This window comes from Poecilia mexicana, unplaced genomic scaffold, assembly GCF_051168715.1.
Source record: "Poecilia mexicana isolate PSO_F unplaced genomic scaffold, ASM5116871v1 scaffold_14, whole genome shotgun sequence".
Classification (NCBI taxonomy): domain Eukaryota; kingdom Metazoa; phylum Chordata; class Actinopteri; order Cyprinodontiformes; family Poeciliidae; genus Poecilia; species Poecilia mexicana.
Window position 1 is genome coordinate 4,941,686 of NW_028263383.1, and position 17,341 is coordinate 4,959,026.

At 38.1% G+C, this 17,341-nt stretch overlaps 2 protein-coding genes across 2 annotated transcripts; one reads left to right on the top strand and one right to left on the bottom strand.

Moving 5' to 3' along the window:
* The first annotated feature begins 217 nt into the window (after window positions 1–217).
* On the top strand, window positions 218–5,894 carry chek1 (checkpoint kinase 1). Its single transcript, XM_088012680.1, has 14 exons — window positions 218–636; window positions 822–887; window positions 1,171–1,285; window positions 1,351–1,459; window positions 1,761–1,825; window positions 1,903–1,972; window positions 2,046–2,234; window positions 2,998–3,102; window positions 3,754–3,837; window positions 4,118–4,184; window positions 4,266–4,434; window positions 4,527–4,658; window positions 4,780–4,881; window positions 5,574–5,894. The coding sequence occupies exons 2-14, from the start codon at window positions 823–825 to the stop codon at window positions 5,667–5,669; spliced, it is 1,368 nt and encodes a 455-aa protein (XP_087868806.1). The 5' UTR covers window positions 218–636; window position 822; the 3' UTR covers window positions 5,670–5,894.
* vsig10l2 (V-set and immunoglobulin domain containing 10 like 2) lies at window positions 5,637–13,871 on the bottom strand. The gene is made up of 12 exons (XM_088012681.1): window positions 13,710–13,871; window positions 12,722–13,105; window positions 11,464–11,739; window positions 10,561–10,836; window positions 9,791–10,075; window positions 9,443–9,700; window positions 9,066–9,356; window positions 8,617–8,973; window positions 7,913–8,035; window positions 7,788–7,812; window positions 7,593–7,693; window positions 5,637–6,339 (listed from the first exon to the last, which is right to left on the bottom strand). Exons 1-12 carry the CDS (start codon window positions 13,777–13,779, stop codon window positions 6,191–6,193), a joined length of 2,595 nt encoding a protein of 864 aa, XP_087868807.1. The 5' UTR covers window positions 13,780–13,871; the 3' UTR covers window positions 5,637–6,190.
* Between the last annotated feature and the right edge of the window lie 3,470 nt (window positions 13,872–17,341).

Sequence of the window (17,341 nt, forward strand, 5' to 3'; positions counted from 1 at the left end):
ACCGTTATAATACTTTCTCAGAAGGAGGCTCATCTTTTCATGTTGATATTTTCATTGCCAATAACTGTCTAAAGCCTGGATGCTGGAATTACAGGAAAAATAATTTTGGATTTAATGAAAAAGATTTGTCAGTTACAGGCTTAATTTTTATGCATAGATTTTTCTCAATCTTTTCTTTTTGACTTGTATAGTTTTCTCCAGCGCCATCTTGTGGAGAAGTCTGTAGACCCCATGTAACCCGACTAATGTAATGGTTTAAATCGGCTTTTAAAAAACTATTACCATTACTTACATTGGTGTTTGTTTTTCATTCTAACCAAATATTAATAAGGATGCTTAATTAGTGCAATTTAGTTAATCATCCCTCCATGAACTTATTTAGTCAGTTTTCCAAAATGATACAACTATCAATTCTCAAATGTTTTTATTTTATTTTATTTTATTTCATTTTATTTTATTTTATTGCGACAGAGGGCGACAGCGCGCAGATCCCACGTTGGTCTAGCGGAAATGACGAAGCTTAGCGGAAGTTGCATCCAGTAAAACAACAAGGCGCCAAATTTACGCCAGGATTTTATAAAGCTTCCACCGCTGACACATGACAAAGTTATTTTAGTCTTTCGCGAACCGGTTCAGGTACGATGAAATATACAGATATTTAAATTACTTTTTTCTTTGAATGAATAGTGACATTTAACATCTCGCGTCCTTCCTAGCATGTCTAGACTTTAGGAATGACAGGTTTAAAACGCACCGTTGTTAATGAGATACGGAGTCCTTGTTTGACGTATTATAAAAACATATTTCTGTCTGCATCGCAGCATGGCGATCCCTTTTGTGCAGGACTGGGACGTCGTTCAGACTCTGGGAGAAGGAGCTTATGGAGAGTAAGAATGAGTTGTTATATATTTTTTTACTTTTTTCATAGCCGTCAAACAGTAGATTGTGCATATTTGACCACTCGAAAATGCAAATCTTGTCTTAAATTTTGTACCCTCTGAAATATAGATGTTTGCATTGTCTCTGAATATGTTTTTATGCATAGCAGTAAAAACTGCAATACATTTATCCACAATTTAGTTTTTCCACACAACTTATTGTCATTTATTTAAAACATTGTCATATGCCTCATAATTGAACCATTATCATTATTTTTTCTGACTGTGTCAGAGTGAGGTTATTGGTGAACAGACAGACTGAAGAGGCAGTGGCAGTGAAGGTGATTGACACTTCTCAGGCTAAAGAGTGTGCAGACAATGTCAAAAAGGAGGTCTGCATCCACAAGGTAGGCTGCTTATTTTGCACTTTAAGCCTCACAATCTACACATTTTAACACTTATTCTCTTTTAGATGCTCACCCACCCCAGCATCGTGAGGTTCTTTGGTCATCGAAAGGAAGGACCGACTGTTTATCTTTTTCTGGAGTACTGCACCGGAGGAGAGCTGTTCGACCGTATCGGTAATGGACAAGTTGTTGCAGAATGTTTTTGTGACATTTATTCGCAGTGTAAATTTGCATCCACGACCCTTCGTGAAAGTGCCAAGATCTCTTGAAAATTTTCGCATTCTTTCACATTTCATCCACAAACTTGAATGTATTTTATATGGATTCTATGGACAAATGTGTGCTGCAACAACATATCGTCAAACTTTACCTTTTACTTTATATTTATACACTTTATTGTGTTTTATCACATGAAACACAACAAGTTTTTTGGGTGTATGCTAAGTTTTTTGGGTGGTTCCTTTTGTTGTTATAGAGCCTGATGTGGGGATGCCAGAGAAAGATGCTCATAAGTTTTTCAAGCAGCTAATAGCCGCTGTGGTGAGTCAATTCAGACTGTAAAAGTTTGAAAAATCTACACTTGTTTTAAAGGTTTTGTTTTTGCTCTGTTTTCATAGGAGTACCTTCATAACCTTGGCATCACCCACAGAGATATAAAGCCAGAGAACATTTTGCTGGATGACAAAGGTGAGGAAATAAAATGTGTACTAATTGGAGTCCATGTTTAACATATTTCATGAGATGTTTTCTTTCCTCTTAGACAACTTAAAGCTGACGGATTTCGGTCTGGCCACCATGTTTCGTTTCAAAGGGCGGGAGCGCCCTCTGAATCGACTCTGTGGAACGCTGCCCTACGTTGCTCCAGAGCTTCTCAGCCAGCAGGAGTACCAAGCTCAGCCTGCAGATGTCTGGGCCTGTGGTATCGTTCTGACTGCGATGCTGGCAGGAGGTGAGACGCAAATGGTGCATTTGGACTGTAGGAATTTTCAGTTTTTGGGAAATTATTGATTCCTCAAATTTTTGCATTTTGCCCACAAACTTCAGTCATCAGAACCAGATACCTTTGAAAGGTGTCTAAATCAATTGTTTGATTAAAAAAAAAAAGTACAAAGCTATGTTACTCACATTGTACAGGGAACCTTTGCTCTATGTGAGGTTGTTATTTACACTTGTCATTACTACTGTTAGTATTATCCGTACATTTTCTTGTCTCATGAGAATTAGTTTGTAGCTATCCTGTCCATGTAATATAATTTATTGTTGGGACAGTATATTAAAAAGGCACCATAATAATATAGCATGGTTTCAATTACACATTTTTGATCATTATTGAGTCAGTAATATATTCCATTAAATTGAGATAAGGGGTAGGATTAAATAAGTGTTCACTTCTTCCTACTTCTTTCAAACTGAAAAAAAAGAAGTAAACAAATTGTTTTGTTCTTGGTTATGTATTCACATGTTTTGATTGCTTGTTCTCATGTTTTTTAAAATGTGTTTGAAATGAATAAACAAATACAAATAACGTTGTCACCTTTATTATTGTGAAACAAAAGAGGTGAGATGGAAATTGAAATTATCTGGAATTTTTTATTTATTTTATTTTATTTTTTCTGCTGTGAATCTGTGTCACAAATGATCAGGAGGATTTCCCGTGACTTGCTGTCGAGGTGCAGAAACCTTTGGTCAACATGTTTGTTTTTCTTTATCAGAACTGCCCTGGGACCAACCCACCGAGAGCTGCCAGGAATACTCAGACTGGATCCAGAAGAAGACTTACCTACCTCCCTGGAAGAAAATCCAGCCCATGCCTCTTAGTAAGACTCGGACTACACCAACAACTACGTGTCGTACTGAATTCTGGAAAAGAAAATACGCTGCGTCTGACATGGATTGCAATATTTTTCTTACTAAAATGTATTTAGTTTTATTAATTTGTATTCTGTAAAGGTGGAAATCATTTATAAAGTCATCATTCCTTCACTAATGAAATAAAAAAATTATATATTGTTTTGAAAAATTAGAATTTGTAGACTTCCCCCCCCATTCCATACATTAAAATGTTAAATTTCAAATCTCTGGAATATAAAGTACGTTTAAATTTTTTTTAAAATTATGTCTTCTATGTTTAATTATATCACAAGTTGACTTTTTGCCCCACTCATTGATCAGTTTGGTTTCAGACCTGTAGATAAATGCAGCCTCGGGTTTTGGTTCAGATGTGAATAGGCACAAACACGATTTTTAAAAACAAAATAAAGCCATCCCAGAGCATAAACTGCTTCGCAGAATATTGATTTAGAAAACAGTAATCAATTCCAGGTTTAGTTGAGTTTGCATTTTATGGTTTTTGAAGTAAAGCTTGTATAAGTCAGTTTAAAAGATAAAGATTTTACTCATCAAATGTCAAAAATGTTTTAAAATCTACAGGTTTAATTCTTTTTTTTTTTTTTCATAAATTTCCTTAGGTTTGCTGTCCAAATTGCTGCTGCCCCGTCCTGATGCAAGAATCATTATCGCAGACATACAGAAGGATCGCTGGTTTACTCAAGGCAAGCCTGATACAAACTTTTACCTTTCAGGCTTCATGTAGCATTAGATCAGCATCATTTTTTCAAAAAGAACAAATAATTCCTTCTGTTGTATTTTATGTTAGTAGACATAAAGATTAAGCCAAATTATTATACCATTAGAGCAAGTTTAACTTCTTAATTTTGTTTTTTTACTCTCTTTAAAGAAAAAAAGGGTTTGAGTTATTTTCAGATGTTATTTTAATCATGTGTCTTATTGGGTTAATTTTCACGGGGCTGATTTCTGAATTTTGTTCTCCAGGTTGTCAGAGATCAGGATCCAACAAAGTTCTTCGAACGGAGTTGGAGCTTAAATCCCGGACAAACAGGTCCAAGCCTTGGAACAAAGTGATGTTTTCAAACAGATTTAGCCGAAATATTATTTATTTATGATCTTTCCGTGTGTGTAGTGATGACAGGATGCAGTTTTCCAGCTCTCAGCCTGACTTTGCTCCAGGTGGATGGGAATCCATGTTGTTGTTCGGCCCGACTGAAGGGCAGGTCAGCTTCTCCCAGCCGACTAAACCTGAGCACATGTTGCTGGGCAGTCAGCTGCTGGGCACGCCAGGGGCCAGTCAGGTACGGCGCATTCAGAAAATATTGCAAATGTATTAAAAATGAACAAAAACTCACATTTAATACTTTGTTGACGTGTTTCTCTCTGTAAATAGTCACTGTGGCAAAGATTAGTCCGAAGAATGACTCGCTTCTTTACCAACGTGAACGCCGACGCCTCCTTATCTGCCCTGAAAGACGTCTGTGACGGCATGGCACTTGTCTTCAAACTCACCTGCACCCAACAGGTAAACACTTCCTCTTTTTTTTTTTTTTTAGTGGATGGTAATAAAGGACTGCCTTCACACTGGCCTCCTCTGACTGGAGCTGGTGCGTTTGTATGTTCATAAAGTTCTCCCTCCTCTTCAGGTTACTGTGAGCACTCTGGACAAACGTAACAACAAGCTAATCTTCAAGGTCTTTTTGCTGGAGATGAATCAGCGAGTGTTGCTGGATTTCAGACTGTCGAAGGTAAGCGGCCACGCTTCACGTTGATGCCTGAATGTGGTTTTTCATGTGAATGAGCATTCAGGTTGAATTCTTCTAAAACCTTGAATGTGCAAAGTGAAACAGGCTTGGAAACCAGAGAAAATACAGGGAAAGTGCAGAAGCAGCAACAGAAATTTATAAAATGATTGTCCTTTTTTTTTGCTCTGCAAGCACATATTTAAAATAGTTTTTAAAAGTAATCAGATTATTTAAACCTTTTCTCATTTGATCACATTAGAACCACAACTTCAGTCTGTTTTATTGAGATTTATATGTGTTGAAGAAAAATGTTCTTTCACTTCTATCAATTTTTCAGTGTTTTTATTTGGAATGAGACTGACAGCCATGTATAAATGTCCTTCCACTTCACAACTATGTGCTGAATTCTGTCAAAAAATCACATACAAAACCCTCCAAAACACATAAATATGTAAGGAAATATAAGATGAAAACTTTCCTTATCTTTAAATTGCATTTATCTTATGGAAGGAAGACTTTGAACTGTTATTGAGAGGCACCATAGCGAATTAGTCCTGCTACTCAGACAGATTTTGCAACCAGTCATTGCCTTTTTGTACAAATATTGCTTAATCGCTTAAGAGAATACATCAGATGCATTTTGGGAATTCTTGTTTGCATTGCTCTGAAACGCTGAAATGACTTTGCCTTTTCAGGGTGACGGATTGGAGTTCAAACGACTCTTTGTGAAGATAAAGCAGAAGCTCGGAGATGTGGTCTGCACTCAGAAGATTTTACTTCCCATCACATAATAAGCAGAGAAAAACTGTCATGGACTTTAGAGACAAACTGTATATATTTACATGTTCCTGTTGTTAACACTTGTTTGTTTTATACACTTGAAAGATCAGGACTTTATAAATCACATGGTTTTCTACAATCGGCCATTCATAAAGACTGAAGTGTTCTGGTTGTTTTTGATATGTTAATGTTTAAAGCTGAATAAATTAATAAAGATCTGTGATAATGGAAAAAAATCGTATATTTCAATTGATACACAAATGCGTATTACTATCCTATATGGAAATCTGAAAGGATTTGAGGTTAATGTGTAATGAAGACGGACGCCTGCTAAGGTGAAAAGCTAAAAAAAAAAAAGACACTTAACATGTACATATTATACATAGTAAATTGACCGTCTAGCTCATTTTTGCAGTCCCAGACTTTTTTAAACCAACATCAAAATGTTTTGTTAGATAAATAAGACAAATCGACATGCACGACCCTATCTACAACAAGGGCTCCAGCGTAAACTACAGCTGGTTTATTTATTCTAGGATTCTGCAGCCTTGACTGTGATTGTGACGCTCACTGGCTCGTTATCGTCTCCAGAGGAAGGGGCTTGACTGGTGGGGGTGGGAGTGGCACTCCTGGGTGCCGCGGTGAGGGGCGAGGATGCCCTGGGTATAGAAACGGCTGGGCCTGAAAAAGATCAACATCCAGTAAATGAGAAGGAAACAGGCTCTCAAAGTACAACCAGCTTTATTTGTGTAGCACATTTCAGCAAAAAGACAGTTCAAAATGCTTTGCATTATAAAAGTTATAATGTAAAGCAAAATTTAAAAAAATACATTATCAGTCTTTGGGTTTTAATATTGTCATTAAAGTGTAAATAAATCTGAACAAACTAACATGTGGAGTCTGTGTGTGAGTGTGTGTGTATATATACATACATATATATATATATATATATATATATATATATATATATATATATATATATATATATATATATATATATATATATATATATACTGCTCAAAAAAAATAAAGGGAACATTTCACTTTAATTTTGTGTGTGGCTCCAAATCCAGGCCTCCATTGGTTAATAAATTTGATTTCCATTGATGATTTTTGTGTGATTTTGTTGTCGGCACATTCAACTTTGTACAGAACAAAGTATTCAATGAGAATATTTCATTCATTCAGATCTAGGATGTGTTATTTGAGTGTTCCCTTTATTTTTTGAGCAGTGTATATATATATATATATGTATATATATATACATACACACGGAAATTAACTGAACTGTTAACCTACAAAAACCCAAAATCTTACCAAGTATTTTTGGTCAAAGTTCTAGAGCAAATATCTTAGTAAATTTGAATTTAGATAAACGTAACTTACAACTTGTCAGTAAGATATATGAGCTTGTTTTAAGTAAATGGTTCCTTAAAACTGATTTTAAATAAAGTGCTAGTTCCATTGGAAGATTATTTCACTTATAAGACTTTTTCCCCATTTTGTAAGGCACATAATCTGCCAATGAAACCATTATTTTTTTATTAATGAATTATAGACATAAAACAAGCTTGTAAGGATATATGAGCTTTATGGCAAATATTCTAGTATCCCAATATTTTTTCAAGCATATTAGGATATTTTCACTAGAAATGGACCAAAAACAGTTGGTGAGATTTTGTGTTTTTACAGTGTGACCTGTTGAAAATGCTGTTTCTGTAGATTAGAAAAACAATACATGACTAAAAACAATAAAATCGGACTAATAAAACATCTGATTTTTCCAGAATGGATTTAGTTTAAAGGTCAAAGACTGTCAATTCAAATAGTGTGAAACAATTTTGGTGGAAAGGCTTTTAAATAAACTGTTGATTCTTAACAAAATGTTATGTCAATGATAAAAACAGAAGAAACAGTTTTTGGGGTTGACTTGCCTGCAGTTGCTAATCCCCCGATGTCCTCTATCCCTCCATCTGACCCTCTGACCATTTCATCCTCTGGAAAATTAATGTTCTCTCTTGACTGGCTGTGCTGCCTAGAAATAAACAAACAGGAAAAAAAGGCATGGATTATTTATTTGGCAATTGAGCCTCATACAGATAAACGAACATCAATACCCAGATACTCACATGCCAAACAGCAGGTCATGCAGTCCTGGGGGAACAAAAATACAACATTAACGCATAAAAATGTTTAAGTGGCTTTATTATTACATGCTGCATTTGCAAAAGTGATTCCCCTGTCTAAGACTCACTGGGATTGTTGTTGCGGTTGCGGATTATGTACATGAGCAGCAGGATTGTGAGAATGGCTGCGAAGAGCATCCCGCCTATTGCTGCTCCAATCACAGCAGGGTACATGTTGTTGCGTGGTTCCGCTGCAAGAGACCACAGTTACAGATTGCAAAATAGTACACCTCTGAAGTAAATAAAAAAAAAAACAACAAGGAAATAGTTCATCCTGAAAAGTACGTTCTGTAAGAATCTGAAGTGGTTCTAATCCAGTTTATACTGCAAACATAGCATTGCAAAATTGGGAAAAATGTATCTTACTCAAATATAAATCCTCTAGTTAGCCCAGTAAAATTTCTACAACATGTATTTATTTTAACAAATCAAGCGTTTTATAAGAAGAATCTAAATGGGGTCAGTTTTAGAAAGTTTTGAGAGGAAGGAAGTGGAAACAGAGAGAAGTTGGATGAATGTGCCAGTGTCAGGTGTGTGTCAATGTGTGCATTTGCTTTTTTGTTGTGTGTGTCTTTCACCTAAGAGGATAAAAAGAAAAACAAAATTAGATTTTTAATACAGTAATCAGACCAGCAGCAATCACAAAAAACTCTGATGGCTGAAGAGATTTAAAATATCATTTGGTCTTGTTATTGGCCTACATGATCTGCTTTATCCTACTGTTTATAAGTCTTGCTTGTATTATTGCCTTTTAAGAGTTAACTTGCTGTACCTGGAGTCCTGGCTACAGACGGGTGTCCGATGGTGCGGTGGTTGATGGGTGTTATGCGGAACTGGTAGGTAACGGTCGGAGTCAGTCCTCGAACTGTGTGACTCCTGCTGTTTGGATCCTGGATGATGATACGGTACCAGTCTTGGGAACCAATCCTCTCCTCCATCTGCAGCTGTGAAATATTGCTGCTCCCTCTCTTGTTTGGTCGCTCAGACACCCACTGGTGCTCCAGGTGGAAACCAGTCCATCCTCCAGTCTCCTCCGTACCGTCGACCTGCCACTCCAGCTCCACCTCGGTACGCTGTCGGCTGTTGTACGTCGCTCTGATCAGGGTGGCATTGGGCGGCATGGGGTATTCTGATGCAGAGGCAAAGCAAAAAGAAATGTGCCCTCAAAACTGGTCTTATAATATCAGTTACCAAATTTAGAAAATCCAAAGAGATTCTTACTCTGGACCACCAGAGTGATGTTGATCTCAGCGCCTCCCACTGCGTTTGAAGTGGAGCATCTGTATTCTCCGCTGTCCTGCAACTCGTCGGTTTCTCTTACAGTCAGGTTGGCCCAGGCAGACGTACGCAGCAGCATGTACTTCGAAGTGTCTCGGACATCCACGCCCTGATTGTTGAACCAGGTGATTTCATTGGCTGGAAGGTAATTGGCTCTCAGATTGCAGGTGAGCTGAACGTCACTCCCCTCGAACACAGAGATGACTCTGCGCTGCGTCAACAACACCGGGGCCTCTGAAAATGAAAGATATTAAGTATTTTTTAAAAACAAAAATCCCTTCTGCTGTTTACCGTTTGGCACAGCGATCGTAAGGACTGACCCAGTGTGAGTCTGCAACTCTTTGCTTCCGCCAGAAGTGGGTGTTTAGCGTAGCAGGTGTACGGTGTCCCACTTCGGGCCGTCCCATAACGGAGGACCAGGATGTTGGAGTTTTCTTGACCTCCTTTGCTTTGGCCCCCTGGCCCCTCCCACCACACTAAGGCCTTTGGGGCCCCTCCATCCCAGGAGCAGGACAGCATCAGGTATTGCTGAGTGTTTGTGACGTAGGCAAAACACACCGGTTCTGCAGGGGGAATGTCTGTAAGGAGGAGTAGTATGGAAATAAAACATGGGATGACAACAAAAAAACACTTTTTGTCATCATCTGCTGTGACCTTTGTGTACTCACATGTTCGTGTGCTGCACTCTGTAGTTTGTTTCAGAGCAGGATGGGAGCCCACACATCTGAACAGGCTGTTCGAGGTCACGCTCTGAGAGGGCAGAATGATGGCAGTGCCACTTTGTATATTAGTTTGTTGTTCTGCGTCCACCTGGGTTTTTCCTGCCTGCACCAGATCTCCGGTCCAGTCCAAGGACGGGGAGGGGAATCCCCCGGTCCAAACGCAGAGCAGCTTCAGAGCAGTGTGATTCAGAGCGGCCTCCACAGAGCAGGAAGGGGAACCGTCAGGAGGGTCTGCAAGGATAGATCATAGAGTGGCCACGCAGTGATGTTCGAAGTGGAGGTAAATTCATCAGGGCAGATTCTTCAAAATGCTGGGTTTGAATCTTTTCACGCGATTAGAGTAGAGTGAATCAAAAGTAACCACCTCTATGATCAACCTGTACTTGCATGACATGGACTGCAGCAAAGGGTACCTGAAAAAGTGCCTTCGAACTCTCCGAAGGTCCAACTCCTGAACAGATCTGCAATACTTTCTTTGTCTTGTTTGTGTTTTTATGTTGTTGTGTGAGTTTGATCTGACGTCTGAATGAGTGAAAATGAAATACTGAATTGTGTAAGAATAAAGAAAGAAAGCTTAATGTGGCGAAAGAGGAAAGACCCCATTCTGCATCTTATTGTACCGAGACAGAGAAAGCACTCTGGAACTGAATAACTCAGGTTGGACAAAAGAGCAAAAGAGGTAAACAACAGGACCTGAGGTCAGAGGTCACACTCACAGTAAACAGTCAGGCTGATGGTTTTTTTGGAGCGGGTGTTTAGGTATGTGTTCTGGGCCAAGCAGGCGTAGTCTCCTGTGTGCATGCGAAGGATCTTGGTGATGGTGTACTGCGGCCCGCTGTAGACCTGGGAGTTGTTGTAGAACCAGACGTACTGACTGGCTGGATTGGACGGGGCTTGACACATCAGTGAAACAGTCTCTCTCTCCAACGCAGAGTAACCCCGCTCCGTTATACTGTAGGGAGTCACATCTATCCGGGGGATGTCTGGACCATCTGCAGAGAAAGAACATGGAAGGATCTAAGAGATGAAAGGCCCAGATGTGTCCAAGCACTGATACCGTTTATCAGTTTGGGATGGGAAGACATGTCTTAGTATTATAAGGAGTAAAGTTTTTACTACTCTGTGCTACATTCAACTGGATGAAAAGCAACCAATCAGCATCAACAAATCAAAACACTTCAGTAAGAAAACAGTCAAATTTACTAAACAAAATTTGAGGTTTTATAACAAACACAAGACAAAGTAATAAGATAAACACATGAATTTAGAAGGTGAACTATAATCTGTGTCATGTTTAAAGGTTGGGATATTTTTTGAGATATTATTGAACTTCATATTGTTTTGTTGTGTCTAGTGTCGTCTTTTGTCTTTACACAACGTTTTTGTTCTTGAACAAACACCTTCAGAGAAAAACTGGCCTTATACTGATACTAAATTATACACTTGTGGATTGTACTCATTGATTATTTGTCAGAGCAAAAGGAAGATTAATAAAAAAAATTGCCATGTTTTTTTTTAATTTTATTTCTGAAAACAGAAAATAAATGGGAATTTGCAAATATATTAACACTCTTTTAAAAGATTATAAAACATGATTAAATAAACTTCTTAACACTCACAGATGGTGTCCAGCCATAAGCGGTTAGAGCTCTCACTGTTGACGGCATTGGTGGCGATGCAGCGGTACCAGCCGGTGTGGTTTCTGTTGACGTCCGTCATGTTGATGCGGTTGCTGCTTCCCTGGGCCACCACCGTAATGTTGCCACTGTGGGTTTCATGCTGCCATACATACTGGATTGGCCCGGTTCCGTTTTCCAAGTTGCATTGCATTGACATGGTGGAGCCTTCCACCGGAGACACTTCGCTTAGCGATAGATACGGCTTACTGACGGGGACTGTGTTCAAGAAAAAGACAGAAGGAAATAAGAGTGTTATGTATGATAATAATAATTTTCATTATGTTGTGTTTTCACAGTGCATGACTGAACCACTCCATGAACTATCTGACTCTTTTGTTTGCATACTATACCAGCGTTAAGGCTACTTGTAGACTGAATGACTGTTGATTCTGTTGATTATCAAAAAAAATAAAAAATAAAAAATGGACAGACTTGTTTTGGTGTAAAACCATTACACCTGATCTATGATTTGTGTGTTTCTTTTTAAGGTCTCACAAACTGATTTAAAGAGCTTGGTGCCAGGCACTTTATTTATGAATTCACAAACAAATCCCCAAAATAGCAAAGTTTTAAACTTAGTCAATGTTTCAAAGCACACCGGCGAGTTCACCTGCGAGTGGCTAAGACACAAAACAAGGTTTTGGAATGACCTAGTCAAAGTCTGGACATATATCTAATTAAACAGTTGTAGACTGATCTTCAAAAGGCAGCTCATGCTCAAAGCCCCCCTAATGATGTTGAACTGAAAGAATTGACCAATTACATCTACAGTGAAAGTTAGATTAAATGAGAAAAGAGCACTGGGAGCAAAACAGTCCTTCACCAAAACAGTCTGAAATGCTTGATCTACAATATTAGACAAAAAAGAAAAACCTGTAAAAGAAAAATGGTTTTTGTTCCAGCCCAGTTTGCTTCGCATTACTGTAAGAAAGCAAGCAAATAAACAAGCAGATAAAACTATGATTTGGCGTCCAAAGCAAGGCAGTATGGAAGACTAACTTTTAAAACCTATATATTGCTTCCGTGATTTTATTTATTTATTCTTTTAACAAAAGAGAACTGTTGACTTGTTGGTCACTGATTTGGTGATCAAAAATGTAACACTTACCAGAAGAAGTGTCAAAGTACACAAGAAAAGCTGAACCTGTTACGCACACCCTGCTTGACGAAGAAACGTAATTTGAGTTAAGAGTCTTACCTCTGACATTGAGGTGAACGTAGTAATAGTAGACTACGGGCTCCTTGTCGACATTGTAGAAGGCCTGGCAGGTGAACAGGCCATGAGCAGCCAGAGGCAGCTTCTCAATGCTCACTGCTGCACTGTTTGAGATGATGGTCAACTGTCCAAGTGTCTCAGCAAGCTGCTGGATCCTCGGCCCTTTCCCCAGATTATACACCACTGCTCTGATGCCATCAGTGCCGGGCTTGGTGAAGCTCCATATGTAGATGTCAGGCACGCTGGTGCCACACTCCAGGATCACCGCTTTGCCCACCACCCCATAAACATCAGTGTCCCGGTAGACCACCTCCCAGTTTGGATTGATGTTAATAGATGAAGTTGGGACAGGGTACACTGACGTGCCTGCAAAAGGGTCATGGAGAAAGATGGTGGTGTCAGGTGCCCTGCTGGTGTCCTGCTGCAGGTTTGATTACACTGCAAGTTTCAGGAGAGGTTCACAGGATTCCAAAACAACAAAACAATCTCACTTTATTTTCAAATGCAACTTGGAAAAATGTTTAACCTTTTCAAATTTACTATTTCTCTGTTATAAAGCAAATATAGAGGAAACAACAGCACAAAAACAGAGAAAAAGTAATGATTTAATTGTACAAGTTATGTTGGAATAAATTTATCATTTTTTGGATTTGAATCTGGAATAGGAAGATTTTTATTTGTGGCATTTATGGTCAAAATACAGTGGAAGTGGAATGGAAACAATGCAATCATCTGTGACTGATAAATTTATTGTTTTTATTTGTATTTAACCTTTTTTTAGAATTATTTCATACACTGACAGGTGATAAGAAAAATACTTTTTATTTGTAGTTACCTAAAGGAAAATCATGCAATTAAATGTCAAAATAACATTGCGCATAAAAGGATGATAAAATATTTAAGAGCTAAAAAGTCATTTTAAAAAGTAATTTGGTGTTTCTAATTGAATCCAAATGCCATCAACCCTTACCGTGTGCAGAGAAGGTGAATGGACCGGTTGTGAGATAAAGAAAAGCCAGCCCTAACAGTTTGGCCACCATGGTACCATGATGATCCTGAGTCCAGCTGCTTCTTTACTCTGAGAAATACTATAGAGCACAAACTGAAAAAAAACAAACAAGAACTCCAAAAAAGAACCTGCAGACACCGAGGCTCTCCGTCTGAGTCACAGTTTCTTATCCACAGGTTTCTTCAAGAGTCCAGTTGGAGGCACTGACTTCATTAGGCTGAGAGTAGGAAGAGACTGATTTAGATTCAATTATTGATGTGTTTTTCCTTTCTCTCTAGTTCCCTGTGCGTCTCTGTGGGGTTAGAATGACACTGTGTCACTGGACCCCGGCATTATGTAGGACCGACTCATAGGGTTACCCTTCTGCATGCACTCATGCATGTTAAATAAGACAAAGTCAAGGCTGCGTTATATAAATCTGACATCCACGGTGTTAACATGAGCATTTCTTCCTTCTGGACAGTCATATGCTGAGCAAAACGGCGTAAATAATTATATTACATTTTCCACAATTTATTTTCAAAAAGAAATGTTTATATTTCTAGATTATGATGCAAAATATTCAAACGCCGAGTCAGCATGATTTGATGTTGTTTTTAGATTTTTCACTGGAAGTTTCTCTGTCAATGAACGCTGTTCCTGCTGCATCCCCACAGCATGACACAGCCCCTTACTTACTTCATCAAAGGCACAGTGTTTTTCAGGGTGAAGTGAGTGTCAGTTTTCCTACACAGAGTTTTGCATGTAGACCCAAACATTAAATTTTGGTGTCATCATATGTGCTGTGTCCCCTGCACAGTTTCATGTTACATAAAGGCCAGATTTGTTGAGTGTAAAACTAATGCCTTGTCAACAGATTGTCTCACCTGAGCAATGGCCCTTTGCAGCTACTCCAGAGTTGCCTTAGGCTTCTTTGCTGCTTCTTGTTCCATGATTTACTAATTAGATGACTTTATTTAGTGGTATCAGAGCAGAATGCATTTGTACAATGTGTTGTTTTCCTTCCTTTTCACATTTAAGCACTTATTTGTGTTGTCCTATCACCACAAATCTTAATAAAGTACAGACATAAAAAAGTTCCAAACTAAACTTTACTTTAGTTTTGCAAAGTAGTACATTTACAGTGAGACTGCATAAGCAGCACATTATCATTTCGACCACTGAAAAAGATGAACCAAGGCATAAGTTTATCATAATACTTAAAAAAAATGCTTAGATTATTTAGATATGCAGAATTACCTCGGTGAAGAAAAAAATATGATGTTTTACAAATAGCAAGTAAATTGTCACATTTAACGCTCCTAATGTGGAAAATGCCCCAAAACCAAACCTGGTTCTTAGTCATTTTAGCAAACGGTGTCCAGCCTGGCCTGGCATGCATCAGAGTGTTTCCTGCCCAGTACTTCTTACCTTCACCCTGCCTTTGAGCACCTGACACCCGCATCTGCACTCCAGGAACATTACATGTCTGGAAGATAGTGCCACTGACACTGAATAGTTCTTTCTTAGATTTAGATCCAGTTCATTAAAGTGTTGATAATGTGGATGAAGTTTAAAATTTTGCAGCTCTGTTTGAGAAAAGAACAGACAAGCCATTAATGAATCAAAATGAGGACAGAAAACTGTGGGGAAATAAACCTAGTACATGTGCACAATATTTATTTTTGCAGCTATTGATGTTACCTTAGTTAGGTTTTGTTGAACTTTCTGTTAGATGCTATCTTACACTTATTATTATTTTTTTTTTACTTTTCGAAGGTTTTAATATAGTTTTCTTTTGATTTAATAAAAATTAGTTGAGTGAGAGATTTATGCAATAAACAAAGAAAGACTCCACTCCAAAGGAAGTGAGTTCCAGAGTCTGGGGGACAGTGAATAAAAAGTACTGTCTCTCTATTGTTTCCAGCTTTGCATAGGCCATCATCAGCAGGCTCTGATTATTAAAGGCCTTTTGCGCACCTGTAGGAAAGTATGGATGCAGACGTCCTCTTGTGTAACCTAATGCTTGGCCATGGAGAGCTACCAGAGTCAATACAGGACCTCAAAAGTGCACTCTGCAACAAAGTGGGAGCCAATGGTGTTCATTGTTTACTGTTTGGCCTCTGCACCGCCGTGGAAGAATTTTGGCCCACTTTTCTTTACAACGCTGCCAGGGACGTTGCAATCACGGAAGAAGGTGTTCTGATCAGATTGAAAACCTCAGCATAAATGCAAAATGCAAAATGTTTTTAGAAAATTAAGAAATAATCTGGGGATGCTTTTAGTCAGCAGAAACAAAGTGGAGCAGAGTTGATAGAAAGGTAGATTAATTAAATACAGGCGGTGTTAAGAGGAAACCTCTTAGAGGCTTGAAAAGGTCAGGTGCTGTGCTGGATGTTGACCCTTCAGCAGGGCAGTGACAGGAAAAAGCTAAGTGTTTTAGATAAAAGTATGATCATGTGTCAGAATAATTAAATCAAAATCAATTCAGACTTCTGTTGAGAATCTGTAACAAAACTTGGAAATTGTCCAGTTTGACTGAACTTGAGTCATTATGTAAAGAAAAATTTGCAAAAAAAAAAAAAAAAGTGTTCATATATATGAAGCTGGTAAAAAGATATGAGCACCTGTGAAGGATATAAAAGGTATTTTATGAAAAGTTAAAAGTAGGTGTGAATACTTATATTGTATAAAAACATGAAATGCAAATTTCATATTTTCTTATTTGTTTCATTGATATCTTACAGTCCTTTGACCTATTCTGCACAAAAAGAATAATATAAAAGTTGCAAAAAGCTATAGCAAGCTGATATCTCCATGACTAACCCCATTAAGTTAATATAAAAGGCTTCGCATTGTAATCTCTAAGGTCAGGGAGGATTAAAGAGACACAGCAAACTTTTTCAACCAGATTAGGATCTGAATAAATTTAAAAAAATCAGGCATCTGATCATAATTCTGTGTGCTCACAATGTTCTGCAATGTCCACGGCTTTAAATTCCCACATTCAAAGATAAACTCTAATGTAGTTATTTATCTTCACGGACACACCATTTCTGAATTATGTGTTTCATTTTAATAGGAGACTGAGCAAGCTTACACAAGCGAAAGAGGAGGAGAGACTGTCAAGTGGATCCGTGAGAATGTAATGTGAGATGTTTTTCATGAATGGATGCAGGACAGAGATCAGTTTTCGTTACCTGGCAAGGGCAAGCAGAGACTAAAGGTAAGGTCAATGGCTCTGCAAGGTTTCAGTCTACAGCTGATATCCATATGAAATTATACAAGTTACATTAAATAAAATGAGAAAGAAAACAGCCATTGTGTTCCTGACACTTTGCAACCCAGTGTTTCTTTTCATCTACTCTAAAGACACAATGTGCTCTTAATGTTATTAATCATTTATGCACCAGATGCAAATCTGAAACTGTTTCATTTTAAAATGGGGATTTTCCAGTCAAATCCTATTTGGGACTTTTAGAAATCAGAATTTTAGGAATTAGTAGAAACTGAAAACCGTCGTTTTGAGCTGGAACACATGCATTGTTTACGTCCTGGGATTTAATACTAAACTATTCATGAACCTACATCCTGTCTTAGCGTAGCTAATACAG